This window comes from Ischnura elegans, chromosome 6 (assembly GCF_921293095.1).
Source record: "Ischnura elegans chromosome 6, ioIscEleg1.1, whole genome shotgun sequence".
NCBI classification, from domain to species: domain Eukaryota; kingdom Metazoa; phylum Arthropoda; class Insecta; order Odonata; family Coenagrionidae; genus Ischnura; species Ischnura elegans.
The window spans coordinates 120374784-120402728 of record NC_060251.1 but is presented as its reverse complement, the minus strand read 5'-3'; the positions used below and the strand labels follow the sequence as shown (position 1 = coordinate 120402728).

Genomic DNA, 27945 nt, shown 5'->3' with positions numbered 1-27945 from the left:
ATAACGTCTACAGCATTTTAATATAACATCTACAGCAATAACATCTACAGCTTCATAAATGAAATTTGGCGTTCAATTATCATTTGGATAGTTCTTACTGTGGTGAAACTGTCGTGGCCAAAAGTTGTAAGTTGATAACGTAAGTGATAGTTTCGAAACGTTCAGACCAATGAGATGAGGAAATAATATTAATGATGAAATAATGGGACTAAGTATATTTTTTATCGAGTACTTGCTGCGGTAGAAATTTCGATCAATGTAAAATCATGCTTTAAAAACTCTACATTTCTACTGGAAGAATTTTTGATTATTTTCTATCATATTGGTGTATTCTTCTTGGGTCCTCTATCGCCGCTGCTCTTTAACGTGTACGCTGAAGAGATGGTAAGGGAAGCGTGGGATGAGTTAGAAGCTGGAATAAAAGTGGGAGGAATGATGTTCAAATCAGTGAGATTCGCGGATGATCAGGCGCTGATTAGCCAGTCAGCGAGGGGGCTTCAGGCTCTAGTAGATGCGTTATACGAGCGTTGCGAGGAGTATGGGATGAGGATTAATTACAAGAAAACTAAGGTTATGCGGTTTTGTAAAGCATCACGAGCGAGGAACGTGAGACTTAAGATAAAGGTGGGTGGTGAAAAACTTGAGCAGGTTGAGCATTTCAACTATTTAGGCAGTACGTTAGAGGAAAACGGATACAGTAGTAAGGACATCAGGAAGAGAATTGCATTAGCGAAGGAGGCGTTCGTGAACAGGAAGGAGCTTCTAAGAGGATCGTTGTGTAAGAGTTTAAAGAAAAGGTTAGTGAAAAGTTTGATCTGGAGTGTAGCTCTCTACGGTGCGGAAACGTGGACACTGAGGAAAGAAGACGAGAAAAGATTGGAGGCATTCGAGATGTGGGTATGGAGAAGAATGGAGAGGGTGAAATGGACGGAGAGGAAAAGGAACGACGAAGTGCTGGATATGGTTGGCGAGGAGAGACAGCTTTTAGATGAGATACGGAGGAGACAGAAGGTATGGATGGAGTTAGTGCTTAGCGGTGAGGGGATGTTGAAAATGGTGTTAGAGGGTAGAATGTTATGGAAACGAGGGAGGGGAAGGAAAAGAATAGGATTTTTAGATAGATTGAAAGAGAGTAGGCCTTACTGTGAATTAAAGAAGGCAGTGCTGGAAGGAAAGGGAGGCTCCCAGATCACTTCTGAGTACTCCATGGAAACCTACCTTAATCGGTAGAATACTATAATAAAAATTCTTCTTGGGTGGTCTGGGTCGTAGGTAGAGGACGCATATGAGTTCACCTGGTTAAGAACCCTAGAAGAATTCATCAATATAAATCACCAGGAGAAATTAAAATCGTATTTTCCATTATATTATCGTTAAGACCGTTTTACACGGTACACGGAATTGCGCAGTCTGACGTACGTGTGAAGGCGCAATCAAAATTGCGTCGTGTAAAGCGGTGAATTGCTAGAACACATGCGAGAATGCGTGGATGCAAGACGGCAAAATAGCCCCTGTTCTAATTTCGTTCATGCATTCGCGCAATTCCACGCCATTTTAGAAATTAATGCAGCTCTAACCTGCGCAATTCCGTGTACCGTGTAAAACGGCCTTTAGAATTTGTTTTGTTGATGCAGTAAAGCGAGTTTTCCTATGGAAGAATTTTCAGTTCATTTCATAACATGATTTACCATTGCAATATCACATTTAAGTTCAGGATGTACACGGGTGGAATATTGGATGATATTTTGACATAATTCATTTAGAAGAATAATATTTGGTGTGAAATGACAGTTAAGCGAGTGTTTTCTACGGTAGTAATTTCAAGAGATTAATACAATATAATCAATGTAAATACAAACTCCTAAACCTCTTTAAATCCACGAGAAAGTTGTTTGAATAACTTTTTACATATTGCGTGCATTCTTTTGTTTTTAAAAGTATTTGAATAAGCTTTAAATATTATGTGCTTATTAGTGAACATTGAAATATTATTATAAATGGAGACTTCTTTCTTCGGCTCAAATTACATATTTATCTGGGAAGATATCTGGTTGCGTAAAATTTTTGAAGCGTGAGAAATTTAAAATTTTTGTGAGATTTACATAATTTTGGAACTCCACCGGAATAATGTGCGAATTGATTGCAAGGGATTTCGTGCTCATCAGTGGAATTTGTTGTTTGATAATAATTTGGAGAATGTCTCCATATGTATGTTCTATGTGACAATGTGACAATTTTGGAGCATGAGATTATTATAGATTAGGCTTTCCGAGGGGAGTTTCTCTGAATAATTTCTAAAGTTTTACGTGCTCAGCGATGTAATTCGACGTTTGGTTTGAATTTGGTGTGTTCAAACAGGTACCAAATTTCACCCTATTGTGGAAAATACACACCTTTTCCATCCTGTGTATGTAGGTATGAAGTCTATAACTTTCAATACTTCTCATTGCTGTAAAGTTGTCCATCAAAGGCCTAATCAGATTACTTTCTACTGATTCTACTACATGTTGTAATTCCAGCCATAAATCAAGTTGATTCATATTTGACTACACTATGTGGTATTTCCAGGTATATATTACCAGGATGATCCTAGTCCTTTTCCAGATGACGTCACAAGCTCATGACGAACGTGGTTGCGGACGCGAGGAAGCAGCGAGTCTCACAGTCGCTAGGTCTACGCGGTCTGCGCGAGGGGACGCGCGAGCACGCGGGTCTTAGACCATATAAGAACTAGACCCGCCATTCCCCACCCCTACCCATGTCTCGCCGTGTGGCCAACATCTCCCCTCCGCTCCCTTCCTTCCCCACCCACTTTTAAAGGGGCGTGACGTAACGGTTGGGACGCTCATCGTCGTAGCGCATGGCAACGAATGGGGATTCACTGTATTACTGCGGTATTTTGACCATTTTCTTCGCGATTTTTCAATTAAAAGTGCTAATATATATTGCGTTATGTACGAGAAGTATCCTCTCAGCCATGGTTGGATTGGTGAATTTACAATTAATGAACAGTGGCATTTTTCGTCATTGGCAGCGACGAAAAAATATTGTGTCAGTAAAATGAAAACAAAGCCCTTTGTAAACTTCCGCAGATTTTTTTCTTATCTCGTTAGCGATCTAGCATCATTCGGAACATCGTTATGAAAACATGAAATCTTGCACAAAAGTTGTAAACGGGGGAATTTTAGAGAGGAAAAGGGTCATGGTGTAAAGAATTTGCCGGTCGTCCACGAAGTAACGCGGCAACGCCTTCGCATATAGTAATTTTTAAACGGTCAATTATGCGATGCAAATTGAGCTGCGTGCTAGCGCTACTGTAAAGGGATGTCAACAAATCAGCATTCATATTATTTAGGTATGTAATTTAGTTATTTCATAAATGCATAATTTTTTTACTTAGCAGACAGCTCTCGTGTTATATATATTTTGCGATGGTGGAAAAAGGTCTAGCGCCGGCTTTGCAAGTGACACCTACGATTTACGTACGCTACGGAAAATTCTGGGAATAAATAATACCTATTAACATTTTTATAATTAGAAAGAAAGAGAGGATTGGATTAAAATAATTTTAAAAATATATTGGCTTTATAACAATCAATTATATTTAATATATTGAATAACTTATTAAATATTTTTATGTAATTTTGTACGTATGTACTTACAGAGTTTTCAATTAAATTCTTTAAACAATTTACGACATAATTTAATTTTTTATATTCTTGTCACAATATGTAAGAAAAGAGGATGTGGATTCAAAGATCATCTAAGAAGTGAATCTCATTTTATTAAAAAAATCCAGGAGCGATTACTCTGTCAAATGTGTGAAATGTAACGGATAAATTTCTATTTTTCACGGCAGTATGATATTTCGAAGCACTTGGAGACGCAAGACCATAAAAGGTATTTAAATACTGCTCTATCTTCCTCCAAAATACAGAAATTTTAAGTAAAAACAATTTATGAAAACGAAGAAAAGAAACTAGCATTAGCAGAAGGATGTATTTCCATTCTATTTTTTATAGTCATTCCTTCAGATCTAAGGTCTGTACATCACAAGTTATCAAATCGGTTTTGCAGCGCACATGATACATTAGGCCGTTCAAACAGCTGCTGTTTTGTTGCCCGCAGATGTGGAAAATATTGTCATTAAAATATATTTCTATTTCTACATTACACTGTGCGTCTTCAAATGCTGAACGAATTTTGTGAAAATGCGGAAGTCGCATGTATAAGAAAATACTCGGTTACAGTAAAACGCGCTAGTTACCTCTTTCGTCAGCTGTAGATAGAATTTTTAAATTATACCACACCATGAATTCCTACTTTCTATATCAGGCTTAATGTCCTAGAATTGTAGAAGAGAGTTTTGAAAAAGAATCCTCAAATTTAGCTAGAGTTTAAAAACAAACAATCACCTTTTTTAAAATGCTATTGAAGTTATTGAGGGAGATAAAATTTGGTAATCGAAGTAGCGAATGAAGTTTAAAATATCTGAATCAAAAGCGGTCAGAAAGTCAAAGCGGTCGACTAAAATCTCTATCACCTTTGACCCCCATTATGACTTTCGGAGGTCAAAATAAATTGTTCCACGGATGAATGAACTGCGTAACCGACTTTGGGACCCTTCAAAACCTATGGTTTGACACGTTGGTTGTCATGATGGCCAGACATTTAACTCTATGACCTTTGACCCCCATTGAGACCTCGGTGGTCAACAAATCAACAATACGGATCTATTAACTGAAAAATCGACTTTGGCACCCTTGAAAACATATGGTTCGAAACCTGGGTGTCACGATGGCCGGACGTTTACCTCTACGGCCTTTGACCTCCGTATTAACCTTGGAGGTCAATTAGTGAATAATACGGGTATTTGGACAATATCAATGACTTGGGTGCCCTATAAAATCCATGGATCGACACCTTTGTTGGTATGCTATTCTTTTTGCCACCCTTATGACCTTGACGGTGACCTTACTGGGTCAACGGTTGAATTTTCGTAAATTTAAGTGTTTTTTTCGGGTTTCTTGTGTCCGAAAACTCAGGAATTGACATTTTTGGTCAATGAAATTTAGACATTTTTCAATCTCGATTTTTTACATTAAAACCACATAAGGCAAATTAAAATTTTTGGTTTGGACCCACATTGCGAGGTCAAAAGGTCAAAATTGTAAAAAATTTCCTTAAACTCAACAAAACTTAGGACCTTTCCCCACAAGTGTGCCAATTTTTATGAATGTTGCTCGATGCAAAGTTACTAAAATTACGGGTCAAAAATGACACACGACCGTTGGGACAGTCTTAATATTCATTTTCTAGGAATGTCACCGTTAGGTTAATCTACTAGTAATAAGGAATATTTCAAAAATAATTTTGCCTTTTTATGGACCCCTCCCTTCACCCTTTGTGAAATATCGTGGGATTTTGCTCCACGCCTTCTTTTTAATCTCACGTAGGACTTTTCAAAATGCGTATTTTCAGTGTAAATACGTTAATCTAGGCTTCATTGTACTGGGCTTATAAATAAAACGATTTGTTTAATTATTTTTATTGAAGATTACCGAGATCGCAATAAACTGGTTTTTGCGGAAAAAATTACGAGATACTTGCCAGGACCCCTTCTTTTTACCTAGAGGGGGTGAAAAGGTATGGTCTAGGGGGAGGAAAGCCATGGTCTAGGGGGGGAAGCCATGTTCTAGGAGGGGGGGGGGGGCAAGCCAAGTTGAGACATTTTAGCATGGAAAAGATGAATGAAGAACATTATAACAGCGCTTTATTAGTTTATGAGATCATTTCCTTGAAAAAATAGTTTTATTTCAGTTACTTAACTTATACTAATACATATCATTTTTCGTTGGTTTGAAGAAAATTTGTTGAATACTTTCGTTCCAATTCAGTACTGATTTTGCTTAAAGAATTTTGCGATTTTTGCTTCTAGGGGGACAGCTGCTCCCCCTGGCCTTCGCTGGGTACGCCCATGTTTACATATGACATTCTTAATCAATTTATTTAATACGATCGCTTCTAGCTTTATCTTGATTTATTTAGCTTTTTGCGCACAGTCAAGGCTATAAAATGCCTTAGTTCATCGTAAAAATATATTTATTAAGTGTATAATCATTTTGCGTGCCCAATATCGTCACTTTTCGGCGACTTTGCAGCGAATGAGCGTTAAAATATCTCAAGCGCGCATACGGAATATCGTCTGCAGTCCCAACCGTGACGTCACGCTCCCTCATCCCACTCACTTCCCCGCCGTGCGATGTTGGCCACAGCGTTCCGCCCGAATGGCACGTCTACTTACTTAAATGGTCTAAGACGCGGGTCGGAAAAAAATGAATGGGTACTGGCGCACAGTCGGCGGTGGCGCGCCACCTCCCTCCAAAAAGCCGACGAGGACGGACCCGGGGGCGATCGGGCTAGCGAGGCCGGAGTCTTTGACTCCAGGGGAAAAGCCCAAGCGAATGACACCGTGGCGAAGTTTTCCCTCTCTTTAGATTCATTTGGGACTCGCCATTTATTTACGTGTTACCTATATGTACGTGGCTCCGTAGCAGGGTAAGTTTGCTTTATGAGGTTTTTTTTGCACTGAACTTCGGAGAGGGCTGGAATCCGAAGTAATTATATATTATTTCATTTTGCAAAAGAATCATTCTTAGCATCAGCATAATAGATACAGTTTACTCAAGATAATTGACTCAAATTACTCTCAAATTCATCATTTTGTTTCGAATTATGTTGGTTTTATTGATTATTTCGTGTGCATTTACTGCGCACTTGCCACGGTTTTCATGGTTTGTTTGTAAGTTACGTATCATAACGGCCGTTTTATGGGAGAAATGTAATTGCGCAAGATAAAACACATCAATTTCTACAAGACACTGTGTCAGGCGTTACTTTGTGGAATTGCTTCATCATAGAGCAAAATAAAATTACTTTGTTATATTCCACACTTTATTTTAAATAGCACGACCCGGGTGTCAGCATGCTAATGCTATCATCAGGTGATACTATCTATCATCAGGTGATCTGATGATAGCATTAGATGCTGAAACCCGGGTCGTGCTCTTTTAAATAAAGTGTGGAATCGAAGAAAGTTATTTTATTTTACTCCATGACATCTATTTCTCAATATGACGCGGAATTGCGCGGCTGCACGAACGAAATTCGAACGGGTTATTATGCCATCTCAAGTCTATGCATTATCGCAATTCACCGCATTACACGACGCAATTTTGATTGCGTCTTCGTACATACGTAAGATTGCGCAAGTGCGTGCTCCGAGTAAAGCGGACTTGGACTCTGGTGGACGGCGGGCTATCAATTAAACTGAAAGGGCTTTCATTGAAATGAACCGGAGACGGCCGGATTGGAGCAAAAGAAAACAAAAGTGATATCTCATGCGATGCGCAGCGCCTTCCAAAGCAAAACTCAAAGCAAACAGCAGAGGAGAAGGAAGACCGTTTTATGGGCGAGGACGAAATATGATATGGCCTGAGGAGAGCGAATGTGATACGGTCCCCTCCACCCACCGGCAGGGGACGCCAGTCGGAAGGCGAGGAAAAACGGTGGAAGGGATGTGGGGGCGGCCGAGAAATCAAGAGTCGAAATGCGCACTCACACTCTTTTTCTTTGCATTATTTTATTAATTCAGTGGCGTAACTAGGGATATGCTTTGCGGAGGATGGGAGGGCCTGGGGTGGTTATTATATGTCAAAACTAGACAATAAAAGATACAGTGTCCGGCGTCATACGGTGGAAATCTTTGATATTCAGTTTAGTAAAACCACTTGTCTGCTTCCACACACTTTTATTAAAACCGACCATGGTTTCGGCAACTCGTGCCATTATCAAGGTACAGAGCCTTGGGTGACAGCCTTTTTATAGTGGTACGAGTTGCCGAAACCATGGTCGGTTTAAATAAAAGTGTGTGGAAGCAGACAAGTGGTTTTACTAAGCTGAAATATAGACGATAGTTTTAAATATTTTTTAATTTATCTGAGGCTTTGGGGGGATCTATCCCCCTCATTCCCTCCCATAGTTATGCCACTGATGAAATAAGTTCCCTGCCTTACGCTGTCTACCGCTTGCGTCTTTCATGTTGGTTTTTGAGTCATGGCACATCAGGATAGGTTTATAGGGTAGGGGATGGAATATAGTAAAGTCGCTGGTCTCGTGCGTAGTAGAGGTGGGAGTTTCGATTACTATTTAATGATTCGGTTATCGTGGTTTGATTCAGGACTACGATTCGATTCTTCAAATCGTTCATAATGAATGAAATTTTAGAAATTCGCGATTATCTGTATGTATCAAATTCCACGAATCCATTCCATATATTTAAACTTTGGTTTTCCACAGGAAGAATTTAGAATAACATGTACAGCGTAAAGAGTTCATTAATGAAATGTTGCGTTCAATTATCATTTGTGTTGTGAGTTGATACCATGACCAGAAGTAGTAATTCAAAAACCTTTACCGTGGATAACCAAAATTAAAGTACCTCTCTCAACGAAAATTTCACACATGGTATAAACATTCAACTTTAACCTGCGAAATGTTTTCCACATTTTTAACAATGCAAATGATTATGCATACCGAATTTGATTTGATTGATGAGCTCTTTAACTCTAAATGACATTAAATCATTTTTCCCACAAATATAAAAATTTAAAATCTCACACGTGGAATATTTATTATGGTTTCCCCTATCAAATTTAACGCACGAAAATTTTATCACCGTTGGAACACGACAAATGAAACACATAAACGGCATGCCTTTGGTGAGCACGTTGCTCTTTTGATATTCTTTTAACATATCTGCTAATGCAAAATGACAATTTAAGCACCATAAGAGCCAAACATTCACACTGAGCTCCATATAAGTTAGAAATTATTCAACACCTCTTCCTGTGGAAAGCCAAATCATTTTTTCCGCTAAAATATAAATTAAATAATTTTAAGAGTGGAATATTTCAATGAATATATTACGAAATATTTTTATAATGTACGTATATCATCTCAAAATTAACGCATCAAAAGTTTGCCACCGTCAAATATATCAATCTCCTAATGATAATTAAACATCAAATTCTATTGCTGAGCTTGGTGTGTTAAACTAATCCAAAAATTTCTCCCTGGCAAAATAAAGTATATCAATTTTCGAAAATTTCACTCATGGTATAAACTCTAAAAATTGAGATACGAAATTCTCACCTCTGTGCGTAACCTGCAAATGATAACTTAAATCCAAATTTTTCTTGAAGAGATCGTTATACTTAAGTAAATTTTTCAAAAATTCTCCCCTGAGAAATCAAAATTTAAAAAACGCTCGCGTAGTTTCTCCACTCACATACACGACACTTTTACCACACTCAGAACGCTCCGAATGCAAATAAAACAAAAACAGATTTCATGGATTAAGTCGTGATACCTACGATTACATTCAAACATTCCTGCACTAAACCAAAATATAAAAACCTCATGCGTTGAAAATTTTAGTTACGGTATAATTTTTTTAACTTTAAAAAAACGGAATATAACCACTGTTTTAGTTTTTAAATTATGGTAATAAAATAAAAAATTTCATTGATAAACTCATGTTACGAAACATTTAATTCAAGTATTTTTTCAGCATATTCTTACGGTAGAAAAGAAAAATATGAAAATATCACGCGTCGATAATCTCACTTTTGGCATACTACTTCAACCACACAAATTTCACCAAACAATTTAACACCAAACTTCACTCATAAGCTCGATATATTTTAATAGGTTTTTAAACACACATCTCGGGCAAAACCAAATTAAATATCTCGCGCGTCAAAAATTTCACTTTTTGCGAAAACAAACCCTTAGCTCCCGAAAATTTTACAACTGCTAAAAGACAAAAATATTTCCAATATCATTCAATAACTCGTTATACTTTAGATGTTTCTAACATTCATGGATGTAGAAAAAAAAACAAAATTTAAATTTCTCAAGTGTTAAGTTATATTGGGCTAGTCAATCTGGGCTATCTCGACGGTGTTGTCAAACACTCCGTTAAGCTCGTGAATCCAGCAGAAAAGCGGGCATATCGACAATTTGTGTTCCACAATGAAAAGAATATTCGGGGATGAATTGAGAGAATATGCGTGGAGACGCTTTTGGTGGAATAAGCCAGGAGGAGTAGACACCACACAAAAGGAGTACTATGCGCTGATTTTTAAGAGTGATTCAGAATTCAACGAAAGTCCATAGTCCTATGCAAATAACACAGACAGGAATTTCTTCTGCCCAGGGACTCTTCTTCGGGATACAATCAAATGTATGCTCTGCGAAGAAAAATTTCAGTTTTCTGCAAAGCTTACCGGAATCAGTTCTTTAGTAAGACCAACTGAAGGGTGTATGGTGGAACACCACATTCCCAGCTGGACGTCTGTTACATTGACTTTTCTAAAGCTTTTGATTCTGTCAATCATACCCTCCTCATCCACAAACTCCAGTCGCGTTTTAATATCCATGGCACTCTCTTATGTTTAATCTCTAATTTCCTGAGTTCCCGCTGCCAAAGAGTTCTAATAGAAGGTTTTTCGTCGAATTACTTACCCGTTTCTTCTGGCGTGCCTCAAGGCAGTGTATTAGGCCCACTTCTGTTTGCTCTTTACGTTGACGACATTGTTGATGACATTCTTCCCTCTAGTTGTGGTGTTCTCCTCTATGCCGACGACAGTAAAATATTTAAAAGGGCTAACACCGCGGCTGATTCCCTGGTTTTACAAACTGCTCTTCAATCGCTAGAGAAACGGTGCAATAAATGGCAGTCGTGTGTGAATCCTGGAAAATCTACTGCGATGTCTTTCTCGCTGAAGAAGAGCACTATCACCTCCACTTATACTCTAAATAATCAACCCATTCCCTCTGTCTTATCCCACTCCGATTTAGGCGTCACTTTTGACCAAAAGTTAACCTTTTACGAACATATTAAAACCGTTGTTAACAAGGCTTTGGCAGTGGTTGGGACCCTATATCGTCTGAGCGAGATATCCGAACCGAGTGCCTTAAAATCAGTCTTCATTGGATGTGTGCAACCCACCCTTGAATAATGCTCCCCCATTTAGTCAACTGCTTCTCCCACCACACTAAAATTAATCAACCGTCCACTCAATTTCTTCTCAGCAATAGTTCGACATCGCATACCCCACCTCAGTTTCTCTTCACGTGCCGAAATACTTCATTCACTTGGATTATTACACCCCAGCCACCGCAGATTGACAATAGACATCAAATTTATTTACCGCATCTTAAATGGGTCCTTCAGATCCAGTGATCTCCTATCCTTCTTTTCACTTCGCATTCCTGCTCGAAAAACCCGCAATACTGAACTTCTACACCAGCCCAATTTCCGTCTGGCAATATCTCAACGATCCCTCTTTTCCCGCCTACCTTCTATTTTCAATTCAGTCTCCAATACTTCTTCCTCTCTTGACATCTTCGCCTCCCGCTCTAATTTTAATAACCAAGTGAAAAGTCTATCTTTCTGACACTGACCTTTTGTATCTGTTGCATAAGCTGAAAATGATTGTTATTTATGATATTATTTTTTTTACATGTTCATTATTATATTTATATAATTTATTTTGTTTATAAGCCCAATGTAAAGGCCTTAGAGCTGTTTTTTGTGTGACATAAATAAATAATAATAAATAAACTGTGTGACAGGAAACATAATCACAGATACGCTAATACTGTATGTTCCACAAAGTCTTTATGGTATGACCCAGGTTTGAGAATGGCATAGTGTATAGTATCAAAAACTGGGTCAGACCATTAAAATATTTGTGGAATATACATTACTTGTGTATCTGTGATTATGTTTCCATTAGTTAATCGTTTTAGCCTACAGAATAAGAATTAAGAATTAGTTTTTCGCGAATCTTATGCACCGGTTCCACTCCCTCGTATTATCGCAGATTTTATTCAATGATTCGTCCCGTGGGGATGCGAAATTTCAACTATCTCATACTTTCCAAATTTCACTTATCATATAAGTTATCACTCGAAATTAGTACCACTGACTGAACTGAAATCTCAGAATGAATTAATTTGCCAAATTTAATTGAAGTACGCATACTTTCTTTGAATATCATTGAAACATATCATTTGTGGAGATTAAAAATTCTAGCATAATTTAGATTGAGAAACACGCTGATTAAGTAAAATCGGGAGGTTATGAACTTAAAATGGTCCGAGAAAAAAAAAAGAAAATCGACCTCGATGAATTATATTTTAGATTACAAACACGTTGAAATAGACATTGATTTGAAAGTTTGCGGACATTTGGAAAAGTGTCCCGACATAAAACAATTGATCCGTATGTATGTATGATTAAAAACACGGTAAAAATGGAAAATGGATATTTATTTTCTTGTAATTAGTCCGGAGAGCAAATAAATCGATCAGGATGAAAAGAATTTGGAATAAGTTTCGCCGTAAAAGAAAAAATTACAAGCATATGCATTCACAAAATGGTGCAAAGAGCAAGGAAATTTGTTTTGTTTCGAGAGCATTCCTTAAAAGATAAAATCGTAATGTTTCATACTCGGAAAACAAACCAAAGAGAACAGCAGAAAAAAATCCGAAAGTTTTTGTGCTTAGAAAACAATCCGAAATGTATCTGGATGGAAACTTTTATAGATTAAAAAATACGCCGAAAAATACAAAGAAGTATGTTCATACAATGGGAAAATAGAAAGACTTTCTGGAATACATTTTCATACGAAATTTCAAAGATCAGCAAAGAATACATTAGAATTAATTCACACTCTTTTCCTATTTAAAATCCCGGGTTTGAAGATTGATCGCTTCTCATTTTCACTTGACAATGAACTCTTGGACAAACGCTCATAAAACTTACATCTAAGTTAGAACACAATTGCTTTACAATTTCGTACCAAATTTCTAAGATACAGAATACTTTTATGTTATTTATACTCCCGGTAAAATTTTCAAATTTAAAAATGAAGTTGCTCTAAATGAATCACACATATTGACTTCGGAGTGTCATTCCATCACACTCAAATGTTTAAGGCAAAACATTTTTGATAAATAAAATCACACTGAGAGTTTAAAAAAATTCCACTACCGAAGCATAATTTTTTACAGAATTCTGTCGTGGATCGCCCATTATTTCAGAAGTAATATTGGCGTGCGTCTTCTCGTGGAAATCAAAACTTTCATGACTTTAACAAATTAAAGATTCCAATATACAATATTTGCGGATAGGCATCAAAATGGATCCAAAGTTAGAACTAGCTCAAAATATAATTCATTCCAAATTTCATTAATGAGCGCACAACATTAAAAAAGTTTTTTAAACTATCTTCCCGTGACAGTTTTCTAATTTAAAAAATGTCACACTCGAACAGTAATGCCAAAAATTGCCCTCTCATTGCTTAGATACCCACCAAATTTTCACCGAATGTAGAACAGCGAAAAATATGGAATTTTTGCAATTCAGATCCAGCCTATCAGTGATTCAACAGATCAAAGGTTTCACTTAATATACTATTTTTCCACGGTTATTATTCACCAAGTATGTACCGAAGTTAGACCTAACCAAATAATATCTCTTTTCAAAGTACATTAATGACTAAACCATACTTTAGATGTGATTCACACTTTATTCCCTTTGAGATTCTGAATTTCAATATGCTGAACAAATGATTACACAATACGGAAAACTTTATACTTATTTGCTTCCTGTGGAAATATATATTTGCGATATTTACGATTATCTCACACTAAATATTTAAATCATCAATCCACGGATGTGCACCAAATTTGCAATGTGCGAGGGTCGTTCAATAAGTCTTGAGGAAAAGGTAGAAATAAAATTCATTTGGGTCATTTTTTTTATTTTTCAACTCAAGCCCTCTTTCAGCTCTGTAAAGTTTTATTGGCATTTTTCCAAGCATTTTAAGCGGTCTAAAAAGTAGAATGTAAAATTACCTCAAAATAAACATTATTTTGGGCTATGACCTACTCCTTAGACGAAAAACTTCGACCACCAAGCCATTTATTCAAGTTGTGAAATGAGAAAAAGTATTCGGGGGCCACATAATGTGTATACGGTTTCTACCAACAACCGGTCCAATAACGAGGCTTTATACTCTCCTGTTATCGCTTTTCTCTTTTTTTAAGTAATCGATGTAGATTATCCCGCATGTATCCCAAAATGTCGTTGCCGTGATCTGACCGCCCCATTTCACAATCTTCGCCTACTCTGCCTATTCACATTCAGAATTCCATTGTTTCGGATTTGTTTGTCCCTGTAGTGCAGGGATGAATCCATATTTCATCAACAGATTGATGAGGAAAATCCATAGGACTGCGGCGGAGAGGCGCCTTTACAGCCTCGGAGTGGACCGCACGATTTCGGCAGCCATATTGCCGAGATTTTTTTCACACCCAATTTTTCGTGCAAAATAAAAGCGATAGTGTGTTGCGATATGCCTGTGGCCTCAACTAAATCAAACACTTTGATTTGTGTGTTACTTAAAACCAAATTGTGGACTTAGTCAATCATTTCGGGGGTAGATACTTCCACAGGGCACCCGGAACGATGTCCATTTTTTTGGATGTACGGCCACGTTTAAATTCATTTACCAAATTGTAAATAGCTGCAGGCACAAGAGCAGATGTGGCATGAACTTCATGCAGCTCAGCTTTGATTTCTTTTGGCGTTAACTCTTTTAAAAACCACTGTTTGATCACCACATAAAATTCACTTTCATCCATTTTCTAAACAAATAAAATTTGTTCACTAAAATTGACAGCAACAATGAAACTATGGCATAAATACGGCGAAACTATGGCGAAACTCTAACAGCTGTCTAGTCAAGAGTGCTGCTTTCTAGGAAAAATTAATTTTTCGTATTAAGAGTGCATTCTATCTGAAATGCTAAGGACTTATTGAGCAATCCTCGTAGTTGGAACTAGCACAAAATACAAATTATTCCCTAATTTCACAGATGAACACACAACTCATCAGAATTTATTCCCATACACTTCCTGAACCCGATTTTTACCGAAACAAAAATATTTTTGACATAAATTATTTACTTAAGCAAGCATGTTCAACAAAATTTGCACCAAAAGTGGAACTCGATGAAATACATATGCTATCCAAATTTCGTTGTTGAGCATACGATTCTCGGGAGTTATTTTGCACTTACTTCCCCTGAAAATCAGCGATTTCTACAATCTCTCACACCTTGCATTACTTTTGTCGTCGGACGAATCTCAAATTTGCATCACAGTTAGAAAACGCCACTATATATATTTTTAAATTTTTTATTCAAGAACACGAAAATTTACCAGAGTTTCGAAAATTTCGCTCGTTCAAAGATTTCAATTAACGAATGCCCTCCAAATTTTCAACGATTTAATATGTTAAACTAAACTTAATCTATGAGAGCAAAACACTTATTATGTCACGCCGTTATGCCGTTATAGCAAAACACTTGTTATGCCGTTGTGTCCCGCCCGAAATGCTATTAATGCAGGGCCGGAACTTAGGCTTACGTTTACAACGACATTAAAAAAGAAAAAAATGAGGGACAGGAATCCATACGGTGAAGAAAGGAAGAAATGATGGAGAGTAAAAGAAATGAGATAAGAGAATTCCCGGCTTACCTTGGCTACCGTGGTGTCCGTCCCCCCGTCGACGAGAGAAAGGCGAAGTCGTCCTCGCCTGAGCTTCGGCGAGATGAATGCGTTTGGTGCAGGCGTGTATGAGCTCTGTCCATGAACTTGTAGTGCCCTCTCGCAAGAAAGAACTAAAGAAACCAAGACAAAAACCAAGGCAGGCGGGAAAAAGGAAGAAAGCAAGGAAATTCAACTTAAAAGAATGGGGAATTGAAAGGCTGTTAAGGCCCGAACACAATAGGTTATGAATGCATTATTTCCGTTAAACGTTCCGGATTTTAAAAAACAATCGCATGAATTTTCAAACGAATTCAGAACTCACCGAACTATGATTTTAATTCTAATTTCATCGGTGAACAGATAATACTTCAGAGGTGATGAACAGATAATGCTTCATATTTCCTTCTTGAACAAATACCGAATTTCAACAATTACTCCCATCAAGGCGTTCACTTTTCACCAGACGCTCACAGATTTTTTATAACAGTTTGACAACACCGACATATAAAGCTGTATTTCGGAATTTTTTTCCCGTGTATATCCAGAATTTCCAAAATCTCACTCATTTCATTCGACCAGATAATTTTCGAAGGACGCTCTCATGTTTTAACCGAAGTAAATTATTATCTAAATATAATTTTTTATCGAATATCATCGTTGGGTACAGAATACTTGATAAGTAATTCACACCTTCTTCCCTAATGAATTCAGAATTTCAAAATCTCAAAAACCAAGCATCTCAATTAAGCGCCTAATTGCAAACAAAGGCTCAACTGAATTTTAACCGAATTTAGTCCGCCCCAAGGTATAATTTTTTATCGAATTTCATTTCTCTGTACCTTTATCCAATATAAGTATTTTACACTTTCATCTCGCTATAAATCATGAATTTCAAATACCTGACACATGAAAAGAAGCACATATTATAACTTCCATGATTTTTTTTGCGACGGATACTCACCAAATTTGGAAAATTGTAAAGCAAAAGCCAAAACATATTATGAAACAGTAATTTATTGTGGATAATTTAAACCGAAACATACATGACATAGTCATTTCGTCGGTAGCTCCCCAAATTCGCACCACTGTTAGAAAAAGTCTGTAAATAATTTTTCACAATATTTCATGGATGATTGCCCAATATTAAGAAGTTATACACATGTTTTCCGTTATAAATTCGTAGTGATAAAATCAAAACTACCTTAATTGTTTTGATAATACCGGGACTAGCCACGGTTATAACTTTTACGGAGTCACCCGCAATGCACAAATTGGGCGAACATTCCGCGGAGTAATTCTGTATACACTTAGATACATGAAATACATTCAACTACCTGCCTAAAAACAACTCAAAATTGAGCAAATAGCAATTTTATACTGCTAGTGTAACATGATAAAAAAGTTTAAGGGCTGATTCATGCTTCCTCATTAACTTTGAAAGAACGAGAATAGAGGAAGTAAATTAGAAATTCAAATTCAAGAAATTAGCTCCTTACAAATGAGATGTCTTTTTGGCACAGGATATACACTCTTGGTTCAGATTGGAAGTGGCGTCTATGCTACGAATAGGGTCCTATTGCAGACCAGCATTGCATCTTATTGCCAGCGAGCTCGATCGAGCGTCGCTCATGCTCCGCTACAAACACACAGGTTTCCCCTTGAAGTTGACTCGTGTCTCCATGTTTTTCACTCCATCACCTCTACAAGGGATGCGACCACCACAACACGACGCCGTCGGCCACAATTGAGTACCTATCATCGGGAGAAAACGGGGACGCATTTCCACGCATTTGTTTTCGTCTTTTCTCAAATATTCAAACGAAAGCAAAGAGCACACCCGAAATGTGGAGAAATTTCAACCTTTGGAAGCATTTAATTTTTTTCACGCATCACCGCTAGTTCAAAATCATTGAATGGCCCTTCCCAAGTGACCTTTGCCCTCACCAGGGGCACTTTTGCGAAATTCGGGTTTGGGATATGAAATTGGCATAAATTGCAAATGAAAATAAAAATAGTTATAATTATTCATATAGGCATATCTCAGATAACTGAAAATAAACCAATTTATATTCAAGTACCCGAAAATTTATTAGTGGAATATAACAAAGTTTCTCTTTTCATATGCGATGAAATGAACTTCCAAAAGATTGAGTCTGAGACGATAGAGATAATTAGGAATATCAGCTGAAATTTTTTTCATTAAAAAAATGAGTATTAGCTGCTAACGATAAAAATTAACTACCTAAAGTGTGAGAAATAAATAAATCTATAGCTACGAAGTCTGATAAATAGTTTAAGCATGTTACAACGTCGTTTTTACATTAAAAAAAAACAAGAAATCTATATATAATAATAGTGATGGATGAAATTTTCAAATTTTTACCCATACGCTTGAAAACATTTCAGTTTTTAATATGCAAATTTTATATTTTTAAGTACGAATAGTACGGCGTCACAAAGTACCTACAAGTCAATAATTTTTCCCTGACTGAAACTAACATGTTGGTCGTGTATTTTTCAGTAAGTTTAAAACATAAAACACGAAAAATGAATCAATTTTTAAAATAAACACACAAATAAATGCACATTTTAACGTTATGACTCATTCGTCACTCCGATAAAAGCAGGAATATATTTACTAAGCTGATTTACTTTAGCTGAAATTTGGAAATGTTCTCCTCTCACTCTTTGAACAATGACCAGCGGGTCCCCGTCTCTCTCTGTCGCCATTACACCAATGGGATTCCGTTCTTCGAATCGCCATGCAATGATTTATGGAGTGAATCGAAATAAAACTTGAGGACTGGTTTCATTTCGATTCACTCCACTGTCATGGGTTAGCTGTAATTCTATTTGTAAGCCGTGACTCGCTAGCGACGCCATTGAAATAGCACACGGCCCAGTCGCGACTCGCGTGGCTATCGGCGTCCATCCGCTACCCTCGGCGTTTTCAAATACTCGCAGCAGCGTCCATTGATGTAACTCCAGTAAATCTGTGGGTATGAGAAAAATGTGTCACAAGAATATTCATTATAAAAAATCCTTTCGCACTTGTATGGAGGGCTGGGCAGTTTTCTCGAGGGCATTTCGGCAGGCCCGTTCTTTTTTGAGAAAAAATTCAAACCGGTGAACCGGTTTTTGCCATTAAGGTTCTCAGCATTCACATTGGGGATACATGTCGAAGTTTACATTTCCGTATCGGCAGTAGTTCGTTATTCCCACGAACAGAGAGCATATTCTGAAAAACATTATTAGATTTTGTAACTTATTGATAGGGTCAGTAAAACAGATCAGTAGAAAAACCGGTTCAGGAGAAGTAACAGGTAATTAAGTTTACATTTGCTTTTTAATTGAGGTCCATTTGCCTTATTACTCCACATAAGCATTAACTTCGTATGGTATTCAAACAAACGAAATAAAAGATCTCATTAGGAATCTAATGTTAAGTAGCTATTTATATATTCAGAACTTCAAGATGGCGCTGCGCAATCAGAGCAGTTCAATTTTCTCCTCTTTTTCGTGTATTTTCAGCGATACTGAGAAGGAATCGCTCCTAATTTTGGTATCGGGTCAAACTCGCATATTCACTATGCATTTATTTCCCTCCCGCTTCACTTACCCCACGACTGATTCGCTATTGTTCTCCCGAGCTGTTCTGTAAGTGGTGATGTTTGAATTGGAAGTTACTGTAACAATATAGGGCTACATTGAACTATTAATCTTTGCTACTTCTCTTTGCATAACATTAATTGTTTTTGCAGCTCGTAAAAGGAACAATTAACATATCCACCGACGGTGAGCAAACTCTTCGCTTTCGCTTATCTTATCTATCGCTTTTTCTTAAAAAATCGTGAGGGGTAAAAACGTCCAATGCAGGTAGATCATCGGAATCACCTATAACATATAACAATCTTCGTGATAATATCTCGCGTGAACTCAGCAAAAATCCATTGTGTTACAGCTTTTGTCGGCCTTACACGTGCAGTCTCTCTAGCGGCAAGGCTACGGAGAGATGACTCGTGACGTCATCCGTGAAAGCCCAGTGAAAAGCCGTTTGGAGGCCCTGAAGATTTTCCACAGATTTTCACATTCTTAATGTAATACAGTGACTTAATGCGTTATTTTAAACGTTACATTGTGAGTTTTTGATACTCCCCTCCCCATAAGCCAACGCAAAAACGCAATTATTTCACGACATAAATTTTAGTTCATGGCCCCATTATAACTCGGGTACATACTTGATCGGAATTGAACGATTCCCAGGCCACAGTCACAGGGAGACATCAGTGCATTTTACACGCCTAAAGACTTCACTAAAAGATATCATCACTACATTTTCACAAAACAAAACAGTTACAAACACGTAAAACATTCAACTTTGCTGCGGCGATGGTTCTACCAACATCAGTCAACGGATTCGCGAATAGCATCCACCTATAACTTAACGTTCCTACGTAAATTGTTGTGTGGCATGCTGTGTTAACGTGTTGCTTGCCTACATTCTTCTTGATTAATCATTCCTGTGGATTAATGACAAAAAACGTATAACTTTCAAGCTTATTAATCCGTTTACCATGTTCTCTAAAGCAAGGGCGTACCCAGGATAATATCTAGGGGGGGGGGGGGCAAGCCATGGTCTAGGGGGAGGGCAAGCATTGGTCTAGGGAGGGAGCAAACCATATTGTGACATTATTTTATAAGTTTATTTCCTTGAAAAAATAGTTTCATTTTAGTTACATATCTTATACTAATACATATCATTTTTCATGGGTTTAAAGAACACTTGTTGAATTCTTTCGTTTCAATTCAGTACCAATTTTTCTTAAAGGCTTCTATGATTTTTGCTTCTAGGGGGGGGGGGGGGCAGCTGCCCCTCGCTGGGTACGCCCATGCTCCAAAACTTCACAAAGGAAATATCCTATCGTGAAGTAGGAGTTCCTTTCGCTGCCAGATGTCAAGGGCTGATGCCGATCTGTTAAAAAAAAAATTAGCAAATGGAGCGGATATTAACTGAGGAGGTTAACGTGAAAATTAAGCATGAAATTTTGCACGCGGACGTGTCTTGGACATTTTTTTCAGGCACTTATGCTTATATCATGAAAGTCCTAACCGTGAATCGTGAAATAAGACTCCTCGGAAAGATAAATAACGTGTTTGCAAATGGAAATTGAAAAGTAAACTTCATGAAAAACGAGCTTAGTAACAGCTCTGCTTAATTTCATTATCCTGTCCGCGACAGTTTGCTTTTATATTTCTGCATAACTATGATAGATACCAACCAGTACACGCTATTTATTTCTATAAACTTCCTGAAGCTGTAAATTTAATTTTTTAGTAGATCCTAATTTGCATTTAGGGCTATTTTATTGCAAACCAGCCTAAATAAAGAGTATAACACACCTCCCGCGGATTGCGCTTAAAGTCTCTATTAATAAAAGTGTTCGGCAAAAGATGAATAATGACGACTTACTACCAAGCCAATGGGGACGAGGGGCGAGAGTTCTTCCATTGTGTGGCGCAAAACGCTCTCTATGCCAATCTCACCCAGCATCACCGGAGCCGCACCAAGTACGACAAAAAAAGACGGTAAGAATTCCAAACTGGAAATGACAGAGAAAAAGTAATGGTGTAGGCAAATACTAAGCCATTTTTATTGAAGCCAGATTCATAATTTGCATTAGAAATACTTCGGAAAGAAATAAATATCATAAAAAATATCACCGAAAATTAGCTGTAGTTTGCAATATCCGATTCAAAATCAATGATTCATTGCAGTCAACATGTTTCGCTGCACCGCAGTATCAGCACCACTGATTACAGACTTAGCTTAAAGAATCCCTCACGGTATTCATTCATTTTTGCTATTATTCTTAGTGGTTAATAATAGGCTTTACTGTAAGTATAATGCTCTAATCACCCAGAGTTGTTGATAGCCCGCATCAACGACTACTTGTAAAAGAAGTATACGTAAGTGCAAATGCATTATAGACTGTTGAAAGAGACGACGGGAACATTTATTAGTTACAGAGGTGAATGTTTTTCTTTATAAGAGAAAATTTTACAACACCGCTGCCTGTAAACAAGGAGAAGATAAATAAGTTGTAATGTGTTATCAATACTCACCTTTTGTAGATGACGAAGACACCTTGGAGGACGAGGAAAGGAATCATATAGCCTGGCTTGCGTCGGAAAGCACCATAGACTAGCAACAAGGACGTGATAGCGGCGGAGAGGATAAAGACGACGAAAAACAAAACGGACCAGATCAGCCAACCATCTGCGAAAATAAAAATAATAAACATCTGTTATGTGCTTCAATTTTAACATCATCATCACACCAATTACTTCCTGACTGATCTCGAATCAGTCTTAATGAATATTTCTCGAATCGGCCGTTTTACACGGGTCACAATGCACATGCAGAATGTGTCGTACGTACGAGAGCGCATTTCGAATTGCGTCGCATAATAGGGGTGTTGAACTCTAACGAAATCGCCCAATTAACTGGATGCTAAAGACCGTTTTACACGGGGCACGTCATCTCACGTACGTACGATGGCGCAATCAAAATTACATACGTCGAGTAAAGCAGTGAATGGCTAGAACACGTGGTGAGAATGCGAACGCGAAAAGAACGCGAGAATGCGTGGTTGTGAGACGACAAAATAGCCCCTGCTCTCATTCCGAGCTCGCATTCTCGCAATTTCAACTATTTTTTCCGATAAATATCGCAGTGGCAACCAAGAATATTATTCAGAGTTATTATATTCTCATGAACTGAGCAAAAATGCCCCCCAATATCTACTTATAAATAAGTATCGGATGTGAAAATGACAAGTTTTGTGAGAACAAATGTCTTATTACCTATTAAAATTAAAAAGAAGAACTTTGTGCATTCACATGAATATTTATTGGCAAATTTACGACCATGGTTTCAACGTAAGACGTCATCATCAGGTGAACTGTACAGAGGTCCATCACATCCTTTTATACCAGGCTAGGAGGGGGAGGGAGGAAGGTAACTAGGTTGAACGGATTGGTCAACAGAGGACAGGGGAAAGGACTTCGTCATACGGTAGAAAAAAGTTAAGGGGAGGAGGCTTCCTTAGGGAGATGGAGGGGGGGTTCAGGTGAGAGAGATGCCGAAGGGTTCGTCATGTCATTAGCCCTGGAATTCAGGAGTGGGAGGCTTAAAAGAGGGGAGTGGGAGTCATAAAAAAATTCGTTTACAATGTTGTCATTGGAACGTACGTGCTGCAAAATTTCCATCTGTTCCAAAACGTCTAATCTAGATCCTTTAGGTTCAAAATGAAGCACTTCAAAAACAAAATCATTTTGATGACTGTTATCTAACGAATGTATAGTAAATTTTGAATTAGTCTTTTTATTTCTCAGGCAGGCTTGGTGTTCTTTCGCCCGTTATTGAAATTGTCACCCCGTTTGCCCAACATACACCGCGTTGCATTCACATTTTAACCTATACAGCTAGGGCGGATCGGAAAAATCGATTTTTTTCAAATCCATCTGGCCCAGTGAAAAAAAGTTGTGGGACCGATCAAAAATAAGGCCTGAAAAATTTGAGACCTCTAGGTGAACCCCTGACCCTCGCTCAAATGCAATTTAGGGGGGGAAGGTCGAAATTCGAAAAATATAGTATTTTATGGTCATTTCCTATAGATTTTGCCGAGTTACTGTACTTGAGGGCAAAAATTTCATGCATTTTGACGTATCTGCAACCGTTTAGCCACAAAATGCCTAATTTGAGTCCGCGTCCGCGAAGAAAATATTCCTACGCCCACGCAGCGTCGCGGATACAAGAGCCGCAGGCCGATCCCCTCTCCTCCCCGCTCCCTTCTACCCCTCCCACGCCTCCAATACAGCAAAATTCATCCCGCGTATGCTGCTAGGAGATCGTTTATCTTTGATAATATAAATCGGAAGATGGTAGAAGGTAAAAAACGATGCGTAGTGAGACGACTTGTCCCTTATTAGGCGCCTCGTCGGAGTTAAACAAATCGATGTTACCAACTTTTAGAGAAGTGATGAAATAGTTTTAGATCCGAGAACGCAGGAAAGGAGCCTACGGTCCATGAAAAGGCCTCTCGAGAGGCTATAAAGGTGTGCGAACTATGGTGACGCTTCTCTTCCATTCTGTGTGTGACTAAATGGATTTAGGGAAGGACTACTACTTAGGAAGTACTAAAACTTACGGAAAATGCGAATAGGCCAAAAGTAGGGTTTTTGCTGAAGTACAAAACTCAAGCACTTTTGAAAGAACATTTGAAATTATGCGATATTTTTGCGTGTAAGTACAAGAAGGAGCATAATGATCTCCCCAATGAAGAAGTATGCTGAGAGACCAGCGGACGAAACTAAAGATGATGGCTGCTGGATTGAGTCCTAAAGAAACTCGACAACTGAGGGAAAAAAAGAGAATCGTCGGAGAGCGTTGAGTCAACATCGTCAATTCTTGTATGGGAAAATTGTATCAAAAATGTTCTTCATCAATTCATCCGAAGAAAATTAAACTTAAGAGAAATCATCCGATTTTTATCTCTACGTTCCTCATCAAATACAAATTCAGGACTAAACTCAAACTGGAACTTCTGCGTGGAAATTGCCTCTGCCAAATGTGATAGAGGTATATGCAACAACCAAGAAACAGCAATGATCGTCCCCGCAACTTTAGTTGACGCAAAAATCATAACTTCGTAAGAAACATCCAAGGTAGTTTGCAAGAATTACTTACGTAGACAGAAAAAGATGCTAATTATTGTGAATACGAAAAGAGAGGTATCAAAGGGTGTCATCAAAGGAATACATTTTTACGGAGTGAAAGACTATACTTTGGTCTGATGAAAAAAGGCAAGAGCACTTATCAATCCAAGTTTAGAGGGGAATGTGTGATGCTAGTTGAAGAAACAGGGTCCCACATTTGGGTTTGCCTCCCCCGTCGGAGGATTAGCAAAAGTTATAAAATCTGCGATTCTCGATTCCTTTCCGAGTGAAAATTAGATACACAAAAATAAAAAGGATATGAATGCGATGGTGAATACCGCCCAAAAAGGAGGCATCATCCCTATGCTACAAGCATAATTCCAACATCCCTTGCTATGTGAGTAAACTCTTCTCGGGATTCCCACCGGGTTAATTTTTCCATTATGGCAAACGTTTCAAGATCCGACTCGGGGCTCATCATCAGGGATAAATTTCGTTAAATCCCGAGAAGAGTTTACCCACATCATTCGCCGGGAAAGCATCAAATCATATTTCATCCCTTACAGAGGTCTATTTGCTAATTGCACTAAGTTGACTTAGATTTGCGAGATAAACATTGGGAGGGCAATCTAAGGACGGAATTTGCGTTGTTGCAAGGATGCGTTTGGCGGCCGATCCGAAATGTTTTAAAGTGCTGGATATTAATATCAACTTTAAGGACTTCTCGCTGATGACATATTGGAGAGAGACACCGTACCTCCGGCTACATCTGATCTTAGTTCTGTGGATTTAAAAAAAATCTATTGATGAACGTTCAAATTTTAAGTTAAATATTTATTTTTATTATACATACGGACGAGATATTCGTGAATAAAATCACCAATACTTTGTTGACAACAGCGAAAGACGAGGAATGACACTGACATAAGAAATACAGATTGGAAAGCAGGTAATTGAAAAATTCTTTCGTGATTGTTCCTCCACAGACGATACTGAAACATTAAATATTTAGACTAACAAAGTAAGACGCACTTGGTGTGAATTTTGGTGCATTTGGCGCGTGGGAGAGGCTTGAGGGGAGGGGACGCGAGCGGCTTTCGCCCAAAATCCATTTAATCACATCTGTCGGACAAAGCCGAAATTGGAGCGCATATCCGAAGTTCGCACACCTTTATGGCCTCTCGAGAGGCCTTTTCATGGACCGTAGGCTCCTTTCCTGCGTTCTCGGATCTAAAACTATTTCATCACTTCTCTAAAAGTTGGTAACATCGATTTGTTTAACTCCGACGAGGCGCCTAATAAGGGACAAGTCGTCTCACAATGCTTCCTTTATTACCTTCTACCATCTTCCGATTTATATTATCAAAGATAAACGATCTCCTAGCAGCATACGCGGGATGAATTTTGCTGTATTGGAGGCGTGGGAGGGGTAGAAGGGAGCGGGGAGGGGAGGGGATCGGCCTGCGGCTCTTGTATCCGCGACGCTGCGTGGGCGTAGGAATATTTTCTTCGCGGACGCGGACTCAAATTAGGCATTTTGTGGCTAAACGGTTGCAGATACGTCAAAATGCATGAAATTTTTGCCCTCAAGTACAGTAACTCGGCAAAATCTATAGGAAATGACCATAAAATACTATATTTTTCGAATTTCGACCTTCCCCCCCTAAATTGCATTTGAGCGAGGGTCAGGGGTTCACCTAGAGGTCTCAAATTTTTCAGGCCTTATTTTTGATCGGTCCCACAACTTTTTTTCACTGGGCCAGATGGATTTGAAAAAAATCGATTTTTCCGATCCGCCCTACTATACACCCCTCTCCTTTCTTCTCTTGGGATGGGATCTTTTGTGAGGGAAAGAATGTTCCTGAGGTTGGATTTATTGTAAAACGCAACTTTAATTTTATCCTTAGGCACCTTTTTGTAAATCTTCGGCCCAATGTCCTTTAAAAAAAGGATTCTACGCCACTTGGCCGTGGATTCTTGTCGCGTTCGGCATCCATAAATTCGCTGCTTGTTTTTTTGATTGTTTCCTATATAAGCTATCAATTAGCTGTTCGTTGTAGCCGTTATTTTTAGCAATTAGTTTAATTGTGTTTGAAATGAAATTGGTAGGGGACATCGGAATATGCAGCAACCTATGTAACATGCTGTGAAAGGCTGATTACTTCTGAGTGAATGAATTAATCGCTTTAATAAAGTTACGCCTCAAACAATCAATCTTATTACCTATATGAAATATTTGGTTTGCTAACTTTGAGTGATTTGCCGATCATGGTACCTTGAATAATTTCTCGCGATACTCCAGTGGTAGATACGTAAACGCAAGAAATATCATTAGAATATAATTGTTCGCGCTTTTACGTATACGTGTTACATTAAGTATTGAAATATAAGGTTTGCGAGGCATAACCTTTCTTATTCTGCAATACCGGTTTAATGAGTGAATGATTTATTGATTCATCTCGAGTGTACGTTCTATGAACATACATATTAGTTTAACTTCATGGTACCAGTGGCACAGCGAGGGGGGGAGGTTTGGGGGATAAACCCCTCCCCCCCAGAGCTCAGAAAGTTTTTAAAGTTTAATCCGTTTTACTTAATTGGATTTATATTACTTACAGAATAGCGTAAATATTAATAAAATATCCCTCAGAAAGCCGTAAAACTCACCATTTTGAACCATTTATCTTATTTTTTTCTGGCGGAGTGCCCCCCAACCTCCCGCTTACCCTGGAGGGTATACTACACCCCCAGACACCCCAGTGTTAGTTGTGCCTAGAAACCACCCTAGCCTTTAATTCCTAGCAGCGCCCCTGTATGGCACGATCCGAAAACATTTCCGAAAGATATGATATTCACCATGTTACAATAATTATATGTATATGATACAATATTCTAGCGGGTTCCATGAATTTCAAAGACGTGAGACATTTCTATTTTCGAATGTGATTTCCGTCTTTATCCGATTAGTGCGCGTCGCGGAAAAGTATAAATTCTAGAAAGTGGCAAAAGCATTTCTTAATTATGCGTGGGATCTTCGCCTCCCTTTTCACTGCTTTGCCTTATTAATTGTGCGCATATTATCATATACTTAAGTTTCAAGATAATCGTCTTTGTAACAGTGCATTTACACGAAACAGACCAGTATGCCAAGGACGTTGCGCAGTGAGTTTCGTTTGTTCTTCGTTCTAACAATTAACACACGCCACTCGCGCACTCAAAAGAAAACGAAATTTCGTGAATGAATGCTTGATTGCGAGTACCGTGTAAAGCGGTAGCGCATTCGTCGGCGCAATAACTATTGCTCGCAAGATTGAGAAATGAATGCAGTGCTAACGTGCGCAATGACTTGCCCCGTGTGAAACGGCCTTGATGGTGAGTTGTGAATAATAGTTCGCATTGGTGAAAACATTTCTGCAATCGGTGCCTTGCAAAAACGCGATGAAATTCGTGCGCTTTAGAAACGGCCACTTCCAGCGGGAAGTCTGACTCGAATGGGTCCGACGTCACACATAGCTGCCTCTATGATTGCCAAGAGCACCG

At 38.3% G+C, this 27945-nt stretch overlaps 1 protein-coding gene across 1 annotated transcript in view; it reads right to left on the bottom strand.

Annotated features, from left to right (window-relative positions):
* LOC124161598 overlaps positions 1-27945 on the bottom strand; it is a 516681-nt gene that overhangs the window by 14842 nt on the left and 473894 nt on the right. Inside the window, exon 7 of the mRNA XM_046537983.1 lies at positions 21811-21964. Within this exon, the coding sequence (XP_046393939.1) occupies positions 21811-21964 (154 nt within the window). The remainder of the gene's footprint in view (positions 1-21810; positions 21965-27945) is intronic.